Genomic DNA, 16,659 nt, shown 5'->3' on the forward strand with positions numbered 1-16,659 from the left:
TTGAGCTGACTGTACAAAACTAAACGTTGGGGTGCTATGTCAAGTTTTCTCATATGTTGCTTAACGTGTTTGCTGAACTTTAACATTTTTGTCAGGAATTTCACATTAGAGACTTGTAACAGTTCTGGTCCCTTTGGAGTCAGATCGACATAATAGCCACCTGGACCACCTCTCTGTCTCTCTCTCTCTCTCTGATTCCTAGATGGCGGCTGGAGGAGGCGTTTGGCCATACAACTTGTACGCTGCTGGGGGTGCCGCAGGATTTCAGACTCGCTTCATAAGGCTTTTCCATGCTTTATGGTCCCATGCCGATGGTGCTGGCCTGGTTCAGGCCGATCTTCCTCCACTTTTTTGGTCCATGTTTTCTTGGGTGCAGACCATTGAGTGGGTCGCTGTCCCCAGAGTACTCTGAGTGGTAGCCATTCTGAGCCTTCGCTGCTGGACCACCAGTGCGTGATATACTACAAGACCACCCCATCAACCACAAACATCATCAAATAAAGTCGTGCATCTTCAGGTTTTAAGCTTTACTCACAAATTCAAATACAGTGCATTCAGAAAGTATTCCCAGCGCTTCATCACTTTCTCCACATTTTGTTATGTTACAGCCTTATTCCAAAATGGATTAAATTCATTTTTTTTCCTCAGAATTCTGCACACAACACCCCATAATGACAACGTGAAAAAAGTTTACTTGAGGTTTTTGCAAATTTATTAAAAATAAAAAAACAGAAATCCCATGTCCATAAGTATTCACAGCCTTTGCTCAATACTTTGTCGATGCCCCTTTGGCAGCAATTCCAGCCTCAAGTCTTGTTGAATATGATGCCACAAGCTTGGCACACCTATCCTTGGCCAGTTTGGCTCATTCCTCTTTGCAGCACCTCTCGAGCTCCATCAGGTTGGATGGGAAGCGTCGGTGCACAGCCATTTTAAGATCTCTCCAGAGATGTTCAATCGGATTCAAGTCTGGGCTCTTGCTGGGCCACTCAAGGACATTCACAGAGTTGTCCTGAAGCCACTCCTTTGATATCTTGGCTGTGTGCTTAGGGTCGTTGTCCTGCTGAAAGATGAACCGTCGCCCCAGTCTGAGGTCAAGAGCGCTCTGGAGCAGGTTTTCATCCAGGATGTCTCTGTACATTGCTGCAGTCATCTTTCCCTTTATCCTGACTAGTCTCCCATCCCCACAGCATGATGCTGCCACCACCATGCTTCACTGTAAGGATGGTATTGGCCTGGTGATGAGTGGTGCCTGGTTTCCTCCAAACGTGACGCCTGGCATTCACACCAAAGAGTTCAATCTTTTTCTCATCAGACCAGAGAATTTTCTTTCTCATGGTCTGAGAGTCCTTCAGGTGCCTTTTGGCAAACTCCAGGTGGGCTGCCATATGCCTTTTACTAAGGAGTGGCTTCTGTCTCGTCACTCTAGCATACAGGCCTGATTGGTGGATTGCTGCAGAGATGGTTGTCCTTCTGGAAGGTTCTCCTCTCTCCACAGAAGACCTCTGGAGCTCTGACAAAGTGACTATCGGGTTCTTGGTCACCTCCCTGACTAAGGCCCTTCTCCCCCGATTGCTCAGTTTAGATGGCCGGCCAGCTCTAGGAAGAGTCCTGGTGGTTTCAAACTTCTTCCACTTATGGATGATGGAGGCCACTGTGCTCATTGGGACCTTCAAAGCAGCAGAAATTTTTCTGTAACCTTCCCCAGGTTTGTGCCTCGAGACAATCCTGTCTCGGAGGTCTACAGACAATTCCTTTGACTTCATGCTTGGTTTGTGCTCTGACATGAACTGTCAACTGTGGGACCTTCTATAGACAGGTGTGTGCCTTTCCAAATCAGGTCCAGTCAACTGAATTGACCACAGGTGGACTCCAATGAAGCTGCAGAAACATCTCAAGGATGATCAGGGGAAACAGGAGGCACCTGAGCTCAATTTGGAGCTTCATGGCAAAGGCTGTGAATACTTATGGACATGGGATTTCTCAAGTTTTTTATTTTTAATAAATTTGCAAAAATCTCAAGTAAACTTTTTTCATGTTGTCATTATGGGGTGTTGTGTGTAGAATTCTGAGGAAAAAAATGAATTGAATCCATTTTGGAATAAGGCTGTAACATAACAAAATGTGGAAAAAGTGATGAAGCGCTGGGAATACTTTCTGGATGCACTGTATCTGCAGATTCCCAACACCTGTACCGTTGTCCTTAGTCCCCACCTGTGTCCGTCTCCGTGTTATTAAAAATTCCAGTATGTTGTGAAAGAATATTAATGCTAATCCTTGTGTTTTGGGCTTGTCACTTTAATCCTCTTGTCACCCACTCTCCGTGTGATGATCTGAATATTCTTATCCTCCCTTCCCTTCCAAACTTTCATCCTTCCAGGCCTACAAGCAGGCCTCCTCACGTTCTGACTTGAAGCTCAGATCACCTTCTAAACCTCCTTTCACTTCACTTTTTCCTCCTCTATACTTTTGCCCAGCAGCCCTTGATTTATGATTAGCGGTTCTCGTATTCAGTGTCTGCCTGCCTTGACGCTTGTCCAATTACTCAGTTATGCCTTCATGTAGGCAGACAGCCACAGGCTAATAGAAGACGTCTGTGCAGACATATTTGGCTAAATAGCATAATCCGGTTTGCCGTGTCTGTTCAGATTTTAGTTGTAGCTGTGACCAAAGGCTAATTTCACACTTCTCTGCGGCTCTGCTGCGATGCGCTGTGACATTTCGCATTCTCACTGTTGCACTCTCATCAGCTGTCGTTCATCGCGCTCTTGTCGGCTCAGGCTGTCTCCTGGCTTTATGGTAATTACTTGGCCCTCCTCTTCAGAAGCATTACATGTAGCGCTCAAAATATCAAATGTCCTCACTGTCACTAGGACCATCTTGATTTCTATGAAGTCATTCAGCTAACTGAGTAACCGTGCTCACAGCCTTTAATTTGTTCTTTGTTAGATAGAGAACATTTCTTAGTGAAACTCAGCGATTACTGAGCAAAGTCAGTAAATTAAGGAAACAGAGTGCATGTAAATGAAAAGGAATTCATTACTGGCGGCAGAAGAGTAGAAATGCCAGCAGACAAAGCAAGAACAAAAGCAAAGAGAGCAGCACATTGGGGATATGAAGAAGACACACAAAGCGTCACTGATTGAAAAGTGACCAGGTGTTGGTGTTTGAATATGTCTTAAGATGCCAACTAGCTCTGACGCCCGCTTCCCTTGTGTTGCAGCCTTATCTCAACCGGCCGCTTTCCAGAGAGCCCGACTACAGTGCCTACCCCTGGTAAGTTATCGTATCTGCAGCTCGCTTATCCTGCCTCCTTTAGAACTAAAGAACAACTGAAGTCACCTGAGTAGTAACGGTTCAAGACAAAGCAAACGGCTTGGGGGGGACAGAATTGAAGCGGGGATTATAGAAAACATTGGTAATCTCTACGTATTATAAGCACATGAGACAAGGAGACCCTCTAGTTCACTCAGTATTAAGATGTAAGAGTTAGGATTAAAAAGGCTCATGCCTACATATCTCTTATTTTTCTGTATGAGCTACAAACCACCGGTATTTCATAAGCCAAAGGTCAGACGCGCAAGAGAGCTGGAAAGGATGAGCACCCTCTGTTAGAGTGGGAATGTGAACTTTCAAACTATAAGTCAGCGGTACTCAAACTGTGGGGTGCGCCCCCCTAGGGAAGTAACAAAAAGGAGGCGCGAATGTTGCCATATGTGGCGTAATTTTGTTATTCATAGGGAAATTTTAAACTTGCAGCAGTGTATCAGCAGCAAAAAATATAGCAATACATTTTATTAGGGTTTCAAAAACACATTAGGGGGGCTATTAAAACTGTTATGAAAACTCGGGTCGCAAATGCTTAAAGGTTGAGGAACGCTGCTATAAGTATTGGTGGTGAGTGCTGAGCTCATAGGGAGTGAGGAGAGGTCTTGTCAAACTGATATGATGGACAGAGAAGGGTCCGACAGACACCCCCTCAGCTAAGAAATGTTGATAGAGCAGTGAAGTTACAGGAGTGAGATGAGGAGGAATGATGGCTTGTATGGTAAGAATTGTAATAAACTATTGGGCTTTGCCCGCTGCTCGCTTCACTCGCCAACCCCCAGGCCTGCACTATGCGCTACCCACTTCACGGCTCTGCCACTCGCGTATGGGGAAGCAGTTCTACAATTTAAACTGATTGTTATTTTCATGGGAATTGTTACTTATGCATAATAGAACTAACTATTTGACATATCAGCGAGTAATTAACCGTAGTTAAAAAAAAGAGTAAAACATAATAAATTGAAAGTAAATTATGTTTCATGTTGCGTTAGAGTTATTCATTGCGTTATACGATTTTGTTCTGTTTGGTTTTGAAATTAACACGCAAATACTTTTAAACTTACGCTTTTCCTGTAAAACTTCAGTAAAAACAATTTTTGAATGAACTTTTCGTCAATATCGCATTGAATTTTGATTCCGTGTTTGGACTTTCATCGTGACAATGCAACGTATAACTGCCCGTGAGTGAATATCGTTTCTTTCTCTCTAATAAATAAATCGACTTTTTCGAATGTTTGTCCCTGTGATTTGTCGTAGCAAAAGCTATTCTAATGGGAAACTGTAAACGTTTTAATGCGAATGGCATATCGAGATCTCCTTTGGTGTCTCATGTTAGATGGACTTCATTACCTTTCTTGTCACCTGTTAATATTTTCCATGTCAGAATTGTTCGACCAATTTTGGATACAACTAATCTTGTCCTATTGCATAGCCCATCACTCGGACATACTGTAAATTACGCAATAACATTACGATACGTCCTTCTTTCTACAGTAATTCGGCCGGTGGAAGACCAGACAGTGTTAACGGTTGTAGATATTCTACGTGATATTGTAAGTCGATGTTTTCATCTTCCACACCATCACCACCAACTGTTTCAGCAAAGTCTATTGATACGCATTTAACCAATTTGCCGTGTTACCTATCAACAATTTTTTGCTTTAATTCGTTTGACTTCATCGTTTATCAGTGCTAGGATTACCCGTGCACTCATTTTTCCGGTTGATTACCCTTCGGGATGAAATTCTTCAATAAGATTTGGACACAAGACGTGTTCTTTATTTGGGATCTTAAAATGAGGAAAACGTAAAAGTTTATAAGAGCTGAGAGCGCAGGAACTGTGTCTGAGAAAAGCATTCACACCAATGAGAGGTGAGAGGACCGTGGGTGTGGCTGAATATGGTTGACAGGAGGGCGGGACTTGAACAAATCTCATGGCCAAAGTCTCGTCTCGCGGGACTTGAAAAAATCTCTTGGAAATTGTCTCATCTCAGGATTTTCTTTTTATAATAGAGAGATGTAAGAGATGTATGCCCGTGGCTAGGCGCTCACTGCATCTGACGCGAGTCTGTATGTGCGCCGTACAATAAATTTTGATTCTGCTGCCTGTCCTGAGAGTCTGAGTGCCTTCATTGGGGCTGAGGTTGCCCACGCCAGTCTGCTTCTACAGAATGAAAGGAAGAAGGATATACTGTACAGTGGATTCAGGAAGTAATCGGAGCCCTTCACGTCCAGGACAGACTTTATTCTGTTGTAGATTTAATTTTAAACGGATATGACATTAGCATTGCTGTTTTAAAAACCATTCCTGTATGGCTTTCAATCTACAATCTGTAACCCAGAGTGGCAAAGGTTGGCAAATTTATCAAATCAGAAACTGACATCTTTTATTCACAGAAGTATGCAGACCCCATTCTGTGTACTCCGGTGCCCCCTGTTTGCTATAATTTCCCTTGAGCTGTGTCCAGACCTTGATTGGAGTCCGCCTGTGGCAAACTGAATTGATTGGATGTCATTAAGAAGGGCAAATGTGTCCCTGTATATAGAAGGCCCCATAATTCACACTGCATGTCAGGACAGAAACCAAGTACCATGAAGGTCTCTGTAGAGCTCAAAGTCTGGTGAGTGTAGATCAGGGCCAGGGGACCAAACTGTTTCTACAGCTTTGAGTCTTCCTACAAGCACAGCGGCCATAAGAATTGTAAAATAGAAGAAGTTTGGAATCACCAGGACTCTTCCTAGAGCTGGTCATCCGGACAGTCTGAGTAACCAGATAAGGAGAGCCTTGGCCGAGAATCGACGGCCACTTTAACAGATCTTCACAAGTCCACTGCTGAGATATGGGAGAACCTGTCAGAAAGCCGACCATCTCAGCAGCACTCCCATCTTTTCATGTGTTTATGGCGGAGCGGCCAGATTAAAGGTACTCTTGACTGTTGAAAGTTCTCCAAGAGCACAAAGATTCTCTGCTCTAATGAGACAAAAGCAGAACTGTGTGAGCAGAACCCTACGCACTTTGTCGTGCAAAGACACCAGTATGTGACACAAGGTGGCGGCAGCATCACGCTATGGCTGTGTGCTTCTCAGCGTAAGGAAAGGGAGTCCGGTCAGAAATGAGGCAAGGATGAGCGCCACCAAATACAGGGAGGTCCTTGAAGGAAACCTACTCCAGGGTGCACCCCACCTCAGCCTGGGGCGACGGTTCAATGACCCAAAGTGTACAGTCAAGATGATGCTGGAGTGACTTCAGGACAAGTCTCCAAGTGTCCTGGCCAAAGCTCAGACGTAAACTGCACAGAACATATGTGGAGAGACTTGAGGATGGCAGTTTACAGACACTCTAATGGAGCTTGAGAGGACCTGCTGCCCAAATGTAGGAGTGCCAAGCTTGTAGAGACAAACGCAAGAAGAACCAAAGCAGGAATTACTGCCAAATGGGGCTTCTATAAAGAACTGAATTAAGGGTCTGAATGCTTTTTAAGAGTGAAAGATTTCAGTTTTGGATTTGTAGTACATTTGGAAAACTCTCTGAAATGCGTTCTCACTTTGTCATTATGGGGTTTTGAGTGTAGTTTGGTGGACAAACATGGCAAATTGGTCCATTTAAAATGAAATCCACAACACAATAAAGTGTGCCGAAAGTGAAAAGATCTGTAATTCTTTATAAAGCGCTCTTCTCACTGCTCAAAGCACTTTACACAGAGAGTGAGGAGCCACTTCAACCACCAGCAACATGCAGCATCCACCTGGATGATACAATGGTGGCCATTTTATCTGAAGACTTTCTGAATCCACTGTTAGTAACGAGAGCTGAGGTTTAGTTACAGACATTGGCACTTGTTTGTCACCAGAGTCCTGAGCAGAGCTTTGTGCTTTAAAAATGAACAGCGGCGATGCCAAACATCAGCAGACGCTTAACCTGCTCATAGACTGTACGGGTCGCAGCCCACCCACTTCTGACTGACTGGATGCTTTCCTTTCTGTTAGGTTTGCAGGTAACATGGAGAGACAGCAAGCCGACAACCTCCTGAAGTCCCATCCTAGCGGAACGTACCTAATCCGAGAGAGGACAGCTGAGGCAGAGCGCTTTGCAATCAGCATAAGGTAAGCTGCCATGTTTGGTGGGATTCCTGAAATACAGTCTCCCCCCTTTGTCTGCTTTGCCACTGTAGCCGCTCATGGATTTTTAAACCGCACTCTCACTATCTGGGCTGTGTTTTTTTATCGGGAGGCACATGTCACCCAACGTGCCCCCGAAAACTTTGTGAAAGAGAGGCCATGCTATGGCCGCTTCTAATGACGGGCTCAAAATGGTGGGCTGCTACACTCCCAGTTTCCAAAACGTGGCAAAAAAAGCTCGGCTTAAGCCAAAGTGAACTGTGAACTCGGCTCACAACAAGTTTCCCAGTCGACAACGAGAAGACAGTAAATCACACAATATAAAGGTGAGACGTGAATATAATGCACAGTAAAGGGAATTTACATAAACATAATTAATAGAGACCGGCACGGTGGCGCAGTGGGTAGTGCTGCTGCCTCGCAGTTAGGAGACCCGGGTTCGCTTCCTGGGTCCTAGTTGGCATGTTCTCCCCGTGTCTGTGTGGATTTCCTCCCACAGTCCAAAGACATCCATGTTAGGTGCATTGGCAATCCTAAATTGTCCCTGGTGTGTGCTTGATGTGTGTCTGTGTGTGTGTCCTGCGGTGGGCTGGCACCCTGCCCGTGGTTTGTTTCCTGCCTTGTGCCCTGTGTTGGCTGGGATTGGCTCCAGCAGACCCCTGTGACCCTGTAGTTAGGATATAGTGGGATGGATGGATGGATAATTAATAGAACGTGCCCCAAAATATACAGTGAATTAATAAATAAGCAAACCAAATATTTATACACGTGAAAAAACTGCCCTGTGTTGTTTCTGCAGCTAATAAACTCAGTTATAAATACATTGCATACATAAAATCCATTTTCCTGAGCAGGGTCTTGGGAAGCTGGGGACTATCCCAGCAAGCACTGGGGACAAGACAGGAACAGCTGGGGAAGCTACAGTCAGGAAAAGCTGCGGGACCAGATGGAGTCAGTCCTCGACTTCTTAAGGCCTGTGCTGACCAACTTTGTATTGTCCCCTTGTCACCTGGTCAGTGTGTCCCTAAGGCTTCAGAAAGTGCCACTGCTGAGGAAAACATCCTGCATTATAAGGTGGGCACCTCTTCACCTAACGACTACAGACCAGTGACACTTACATCATGAAGGCCTTTGAGATGCTGGTCCTGGACTACAGGAGTCCTTTTGTGACCACCTGAACCCACTGCAGTTTGCCAATTGGACAATGATTGGAGTGCAGGATGCAATTATCTGCCCAATCCACAAGGCAGGACGAAGCTGGCCGCACTGTGAGGAGTCTGTTTTGTGATTAGGGTTAGGGTTAACCATCCCTGCTAAGGGGTCAACTCAGAGATCTGCAAGAGGATGAACCTGTGGGGTCCTGGATGATAGACTTAGTAGTTTGTGAGACTCAAGGACTGTGTGAGCAACACAAGGGGGAGGCCTGTCTGCTTTACTCGTCACTCTGTACCCAGCAGGTCAGGTCACTTGTAGAAATTCTCAGATGATTCTGCACTTATGGGGGGGGGGGGGGTATTGATAAAGGGGATGAGACAAAGGAGAGAAGTCAGAGGGAGAACATTGAGAATTGTCTGTAACTCAACATCAGCAAAACCAAAGAACTGCTTATTGACTTTCACCTCACCAATGAGCGTCAATGTCTGGTCAGTGTTCGGGGAGTAGATGTAGAGGTGGTCAACTCCTAAAAGTACTTAGGGGTCCACATTAATGACATGTTGGACTGGTCTCATAACAGAGGAACTGGAGAAGAAAGGGCACAGCAGGATCTTTTTTTTTAATAAGTGTGAATAGTAACATCCTTTACATCTTCTGCAACTCTGTCATGGTCATTTGGTTTTCCATGCTGTGGTGTGCTGGGCTGGTAGCATTACTTCGTGTGAGGTCCACCGAATCAACAAGCCAATTAAAGGATAGGCTCAGTTATGGGATACACTGTGGATCCTTGCAGGTAGAAGAGGAGGAGGTGAGGATGAAGACAAAACTGAGTGCCATTATGAGCAAAGCTGCCCATCCTGTCTGTGACACAACAACACTGAGAACTTCCAGCAATAGAATTGTTCAGCACAAGTGGGTCAAGAAACACAATGGGGGTCCTTTATAACAATAGCAATGTGCCCAGTGCCTTACTGGGACTGCCAAGTCAGATGATTTCTTTCTTTTTTTAATTTACCTCCATTTTAGTCATTTTGGTGTCTACAATAAATAAACCTATAAAAATAAAATAAATCAATCTCTCTATTATATAGTGCATTTCATATATATCTATATATCCATTTATTATATAGTGCCTTTCTTATCTATCTTATCTATCTATTATATAGTGTCTTTCATGTCTGTCTGTCTATCTATCTATTTATTATAGACTGTCTTTCATATCTATTATATAGTGCCTTTTCTATCTACCTATCTATTATATAGTGCCTTTCATTTCTATCTATTTATCTATTATATAGTCTTTCATTTCTATCTATCATATAGTACCTTTTACATCTATCTATCTATCTATTATATAGTGACTTTCATGTCTATCTATCTATCTATCTATCTATTATAGAGTGCCTTTCATATCTATTATATAGTGCATTTTCTATCTATCTATCATATAGTGCTTTTCATATCTATCTATCTATCTATCTATCTATCTATCTATCTATCTATCTATCTATCTATCTATAGTGCTTTTCATATCTATCTATCTATCTATCTATTATATAGTGCCTTTCATTTCTATCTCTATCTGTCTATCTATCTATCTATAGTGCTTTTCATATCTATCTATCTATCTATCTATCTATCTATCTATCTATCTATCTATCTATCTATCTATCTATTATATAGTGCCTTTCATTTCTATCTATCTATCTGTCTAATTATATAATTATTATTTGTTTTGCTTTTGTTTTTGCACGTTTGTTAAATTCATTTTTAAACTACACAGGAAGTCTGTTTTTGTCATTCCCATCCTCTTGTTTCTGGGCATTTAAAGCCTGGCAGAACTGTAACGGGGCCCATCTAACCACATGGCCTCTCGATGTACTCCTGCTGTCTTCTAGATTTATGCTATTGTTGCATTGGTCTCAGGTGGTTCATATTATTTTTACACATTTTCTGATTATACGACTCCTTGTGAGCAGGTTCAACGATGAGGTGAAGCACATTAAAGTTGTAGAGAAAGACAACTGGATTCACATTACAGAAGCAAAAAAGTTTGAGTGCCTCCTGGTAAGATTTTCATTTTAAAATGTTTTCTTTTACAAATAAAACCCCAGCAAATGGTGGTGCGTGGAAGTGCAGTTCTACAAACAGGACACGTTGTCGGTGCTTTTTCCCCGTAGGAGTTGGTCGAGTACTACCAGACGCATTCTCTAAAGGAGAGCTTCAAGCTGCTGGACACGACACTGCGCTACCCATACAAATCACGAGAGAAGCCGACCTCCCGGGCAAACACGCGCTCTCCAGGTGAGGTGATTTTTTTTATGATTATTTTTTGATATCATATGTAGAATAGATTTAGAAAGTATTGAGACCCCTTCACTTTGTTGTGTTGCAGATTTCATTTTAAATGGATAAATGTGTCCATCATTCTACACTCAGGAACCCCTCATGACAAAGTGACAACATGTTTTCAGAAAGGTTTGCAAATGTATTAAAAATCAAAAAGTGAAGTGTCTCATTTCCAGAAATATTCACCCCCTTAATTCAGCATTTTTAAGAAGTCCAGTTTTGGGTCTTCTTGGGTAAGTAAGTCTCCATGAGCTTTGTACACTGTATTTGAGCAGTTGATCCCATTCCTCTTGGCAGATCCTCTCAGGCTCTGTCACATTGGACGAGGAGCGTCTTTAACCTGCCATCTTCAGGTCTTCCCACACATGTTCTGTGGGGCTTAAGTCTGGGTTTTGGCTGGACCACTCAAGGCCCCTCAAAGACTTGTCCTGAAGCCACTTTTTAGCTTGTCATTGTCATGCTGCACGGTGAACTGTCCCCCCAGTCTAAGGCAGTGCGCACTCTGGAGCAGATGTTCTTCAAGGACCTTTCTCTATTTGGCTGCATTCATCCTTTCCTTCAAGTCTGACGAGTCTCTCTGTCTCTGCACCTCCAGAGCTTGATGCTGACACCATATGGACGATATTAGGCAGGTGATGAGCAGTGCCTGGTCTTCACCAGAAATACCATAGTGCTTGGAGTTCTGCCCATAGACTTCAATTTTTGTCTCATTAGACCAGAGAATCTCTTTTCCCATCCTCTCAGAATCCAAGTGGGCTGTCATATGTCTCTTAGTCAACTCTACCACTCTAGCAGATGGTACTATTAACACCTGATTGATGGAGTGCTGCTGAGATTGTTGTCACACTCACATGTTCTCCCACTTTATTCTGAAACTCTGTTAGAGTGACAATTGACTTCTTGGTCACCTCCCTGACCAAGGCCCTTCTTGCCCAAATCTAGACAGAGTTCTAGTTGATCCAAACTACTTCCATTTTGCATTTAAAGCCACTGTCCTCCTGGGAGATGGTGTTATCCCCCTGCCCAAACCTCAGAAAGGTCTACAGAGACTTCCTTGAACGTCACGGCTTAGTTTTTGTTCTTACTCACAGTATGAATTGTGGAACCTTCTATACACAGGTACACATGTGTGCCTTTCCAAATGATGTCCAATCAAGTCAATCTGTCATAGGTGGACTCCACTCAAGTTCTAGAAACATCTCAAGGAGAATTAAAGCAAGCAGGGGGCACCTGAGCACAATGTGGAGCACCATAGTAAAGGTCTTAATGCTTGAATGAAACAACAATTTCAGTTTTTGATTTTAGATACATTTGCAAGACCTTTCTGAAAGCATGTTGTCACTTTGTCATTCTGTGTTTTATTGAGTGTAAATTGATGGGCAAAAATGACAAATCTGTGCATTTAAAGTCAAATCTACAATGGGATAAAGTGTGCAGAAAGTGATGGACTCTCAATACTTTCTGGATTTACTGTAGCTATGAGTATCCATAGGGAGCTTCTTTTATTTAAAATTACAATAAGGGTGTAGGAGGTGAAAGAAGTCCTCAAACTGTTAAGCCCTGAAACAACCCTCTACTCACCAGTCTTGCCACTATTAAAAAAATAAATAGATAAACTATTCTGCAATTGATTTACATTTCCTTTTCTTTTCTTTTCCCTTTTCTTCTTTTTCTCCTGCAAACATTTCTGCAGCGTCCTGCGCCTCCTACAACTTCTCTTTTCTCAGTCCTCAGGGGCTCAACTTCTCCTCTCAGACCTCTGCTCCCTTCTGGTCAGGTACTTCTGTCTGACTGCTGTCATCTCCATCATTTCAGTGCAATTTGTGACCTTTTGGTACCAACGTCCAGTGTCCTCCGCTTGCTTATATCCTGATTATTTCAGATGCACTTGTGTCCCTTTTCCTTTATAAAGACCCATTTCTCTTTTAAATACTCTTTATAATTGTCCACACCTTCACAGATACCATATTTTATAAAGAGTATGGACACATTTCACAATATTTTTATATCCAAAACAACTTTTTTTGTGATTATTTTCAGTTTTCATCAACTTTGTCTTGCATCAGAGTCGAACTGTATGTCTGGCTGATATTACTTTGCATGCTTTTTTAGAGAGTCACGTGAAATCATCACTATTGATTCTTGCCCAACCATTTCTTTTTGCAATTTTAACAATTTGTGAATTGATGGATTTTTGCTAATTTATAATCAGTTTTATTTCAAGCCAAACAAGTATCTCAAATGGAGGTATGAGGCGTAAACATTCAAGCAAAGGCCTAAAATCTACAAGGTGGGCAGGAACTTCTAAAACACTTTTAATCAGAAAACATCCAAAAGAACTGAAATATTTCTAAAACTGCAAAAACTTAAAGTTGCCAAAGTATTCAAAGAGCTAATTGCTAAGAAGCAAATCTGAAACAAAAAAAATAACACTGTGCCCGGGAATAGAATGAGGCCAGCATTCGTCTTGTGCGACCTAAAAGAGGTAAAAACAGACTCTGCAGGATCCCCAAAATTTGAAGGGCAACTGGCCCATATACAGTAGATGAATGCCTGTGACACTATTCTGAAATTATTCATTGTTGATTTATTTTATGGTAAAGTTTTCTGTTATGTTTTGCTTCCATACTACAAAATTGTATTTATAAGGAAATGAAATCTAATTAAAGTTTTGACGATTATTAAAATTATTTTGTGCCATTTCCATTGCCATTTTTGTTTTGGTATTGAGCACGGACATTTTGAGAGTCCCATTGCTGGGGTTGTGAGTCTCCGAAAATGTAGGCCTGATGTCATTGACCCCACAAATTAAAAGGTCACCTTTGACGACCCTTCCTCACCCGAGTTTGCAGATCTCACAACCTTTCAGCTAACAAAATTCTCGCTAAAAGTGATTTATCATAAGTTTTTATTGTTTCAACCCTAGCTTTGCTATAATGTCTCTTCTTCTTTTTTGTTCTCTTTCTGGAGTGATGCATCTCTAGTGCGACATAACAAGCCGATGGAGAAAGCTAATATAAGAAAATACATCCAAAGGAAAACGGACGAAAAAAATACAAAAGAACAAAAGGCAAACCGGAATCCAAAACGAGAACCAAAAACTTAGAGCCCAAAATATCACGATGAAAATGTTCCTAAGACAAACAAACAAACTCACAAAACATTGATATTAGCATTTTAAAGTTTGATATCCACTTTTAAAAGGTTTATATTTCCCTATTTAGAATTTGATGTCACCACTTAGAATCACAAAAGGAGCTCTACAACAACCGCAGGGAGAATCGAGTCTGAGGCCTGCTAGGCCCCGTTATGTTAGCAGAGTCAGGAGGCCGAACCCCTGAAGCCGAATCCATATCCTTAATTAATCTCGCCTCATTTTATGATTTTGATACTTGGATTTTCTTGTGCATTTCAAGTTTGGACTTGTTTCCGTTGCTTTTTGCTTAGTTTTGTTCCTCTGAAATATTTTGTTGTATTTCTTTTCTATTCCGCCAATAAATCCTTCCTTCATAACGCTTCCTTGTTGCCAGGCTATGTACAAGCCAGGGGTTGATGGTTATCCCTGCCCTAGTTGGATTTTATTTTAAATTTTTGCAGTAATTTTTTTTGTCCTCAAAAAGATTATTAAGCAATTGTTTCAAAGGTTTCTGTAGTCAAGGAATTCGATAGTTTCATTTTATTTTCTGGTTCTGATGCATTTTTATTAACTTTTTTTTTTTTAATTCTTTCTCCAGCAACACCATAATATTTTAGTATAAAGGCCGCCATTGTTACTGTGTAATTACTAGGCCTAACGATCAGAGGTGTGTGTCATGTGACATCATCATGCAGATCCAGATCATCTGAATATTCAGATTACGTCGAGGGACTTGGCCTTGTTATGACCTGGGAGTCCCATAAATACTGAGGGGGATAAACCCAGCTAGATATGGAGAGCCAGGTAGAGTCTTTATTAAATAAAAAGTTTTATTCTTGACCAAATCAGCTAAAAATCAAACAAGTTGCAATACTGCATCCCACATGAAGTCAAAAACAGAGCTGCAGGTCAAAATATAATAATAATAATAATAACTGGGGGGCTTTGCGCGCCAACCCCCCGTGTTTGGTTTCCCGGATACACACTTTTAAATAAGATTTTTTTTTCTTTGAATTGTTGCTATTTCATTAGTTTCACTTTTATTTCAGAACTTCTGTAAAAACAGTATTTGGAATCTTTCGAGTCCCAATATGCTGAATCTTTTCAATGAGGTCAGTGAGATGCGAGTTTAATGACTTTGTAACATAATTCAGGAGAGGTTTCTCTGTTTGGAATTTCAGCACAGACATTACGAGCGACATCATCAGCAGTTAGTCATTTTTTTTGCAAAGTAACCAATAAATGCATGTGAGGTAAACCCCGTGTTTGAAATTCTCTGACTTAAACTTCAAAGCCTTACAATATCTACATCCTTCTGACATATCACCTATGTCCATATAGTCGATCTCTGTTCGCCTAACCCTAATTTCTCTTTCTTTGCGCTAATACGATGTTTACTGTCTTTGTTTTTGACACTGTCGTTTTTCTCTGCTTTCATATTCTGTATCTTGTTCTGCGTGTGTTTCGCACCTACGTTTTTTTTTTGAGTCTTTTGAATTCCAGTTTTCATTTTCTCTAACCTGCTCTGCATGTGTTTGGCCCCCTTGTTTTCTAGCCTCTTTATGACATTTTACTTTGTTTTCTACTCTTTGTCTTTTATTTCTGACCTTGTTTTGTCCTGCTTTTTTGTCCGTGGTGATTATTTTCACTTTTTCGAGTAATAATTTCCATTTGTTTGCACAACTGCAATCTTTACTTTCTTTATTTTTATACTTTCTAATTTTCCTGCTTTTATATTCTTTAACTTTCTCCACATTTGTATCGTGCCAACTTTTTTTTTTGAGCCTTTCGAATTCCATTGCTTTCATAATCTCTAACCTGCTCTGCATGTGTCTTGTGCCAACGTTTGTGAATGTCTTTATGAAGTTCTACTTTGTCTTTTAATTCTGAGCCCGATTGGACCTGCTTTTTTTCAGTTCCACTTGTTCTGATTATTACTTTCCTTATTTTCTGAATTTGCATCTCGATTTTTCTTTTTCTTTTATGCTCCTTTTTCTCTCCAATGCTTTTGAGTCTCTTTTCTCCATGCTGCTTTCTTCTTTGCTTAGTCGTCGACGTTTCATTTATAACATATTGTCCTTATATGCTTTATATGCACTGAGACCCTGGATCTGTGTGTGCTCAAATCCTTTAGACGACTGAATGTTTTGCTGCCCGTGGTCTTATTTGATATTAGTTGTAAGTAGGGCGTGTCTTGCAAGAATCTCCTGTTCTACATTGTCGCGAGACAGTCCTGGGTCAATCTCTTGGCACAAAGTCTCATGCTTAAGGTCCCCGCGAGACGCTCCGTGGCCATTTTCTTTCGTCTTGCGGGTCTTTTAAGTGTCTTCCGTGATCTTAATGTGAAGATCACGTCTCGTCTCCCGTCTTTCTCTCCATCCATCCATCCATGTTCCAACCCACTGAATCCAAACACAGGGTCACGGGGGTCTGCTGGAGCCAATCCCAGCCAACACAGGGCACAAGGCAGGAACCAATCCCGGGCAGGGTGCCAGCCCACCGCAGGTCTTTCTCTCCCAGGATTTTTTTTTTTATAATTGAGAGATAAGAAGAAGAAGACACAGCAAAAAATA

The 16,659-nt window shown here is 41.8% G+C and overlaps 1 protein-coding gene across 2 annotated transcripts in view; it reads left to right on the forward strand.

Annotated features, from left to right (window-relative positions):
* vav2 (vav 2 guanine nucleotide exchange factor) overlaps positions 1-16,659 on the forward strand; it is a 522,340-nt gene that overhangs the window by 489,800 nt on the left and 15,881 nt on the right. Inside the window, exons 23-27 of one of the 2 annotated variants that reach the window (XM_051931588.1) lie at positions 3,224-3,276; positions 7,315-7,431; positions 10,581-10,668; positions 10,782-10,905; positions 12,644-12,727. In XM_051931588.1, coding sequence (XP_051787548.1) covers positions 3,224-3,276; positions 7,315-7,431; positions 10,581-10,668; positions 10,782-10,905; positions 12,644-12,727 — 466 coding nt within the window. The remainder of the gene's footprint in view (positions 1-3,223; positions 3,277-7,314; positions 7,432-10,580; positions 10,669-10,781; positions 10,906-12,643; positions 12,728-16,659) is intronic. The other variant, XM_028809081.2, reaches the window with a different exon arrangement.

This window comes from Erpetoichthys calabaricus, chromosome 9 (genome assembly GCF_900747795.2).
Source record: "Erpetoichthys calabaricus chromosome 9, fErpCal1.3, whole genome shotgun sequence".
Lineage (NCBI taxonomy): Eukaryota > Metazoa > Chordata > Cladistia > Polypteriformes > Polypteridae > Erpetoichthys > Erpetoichthys calabaricus.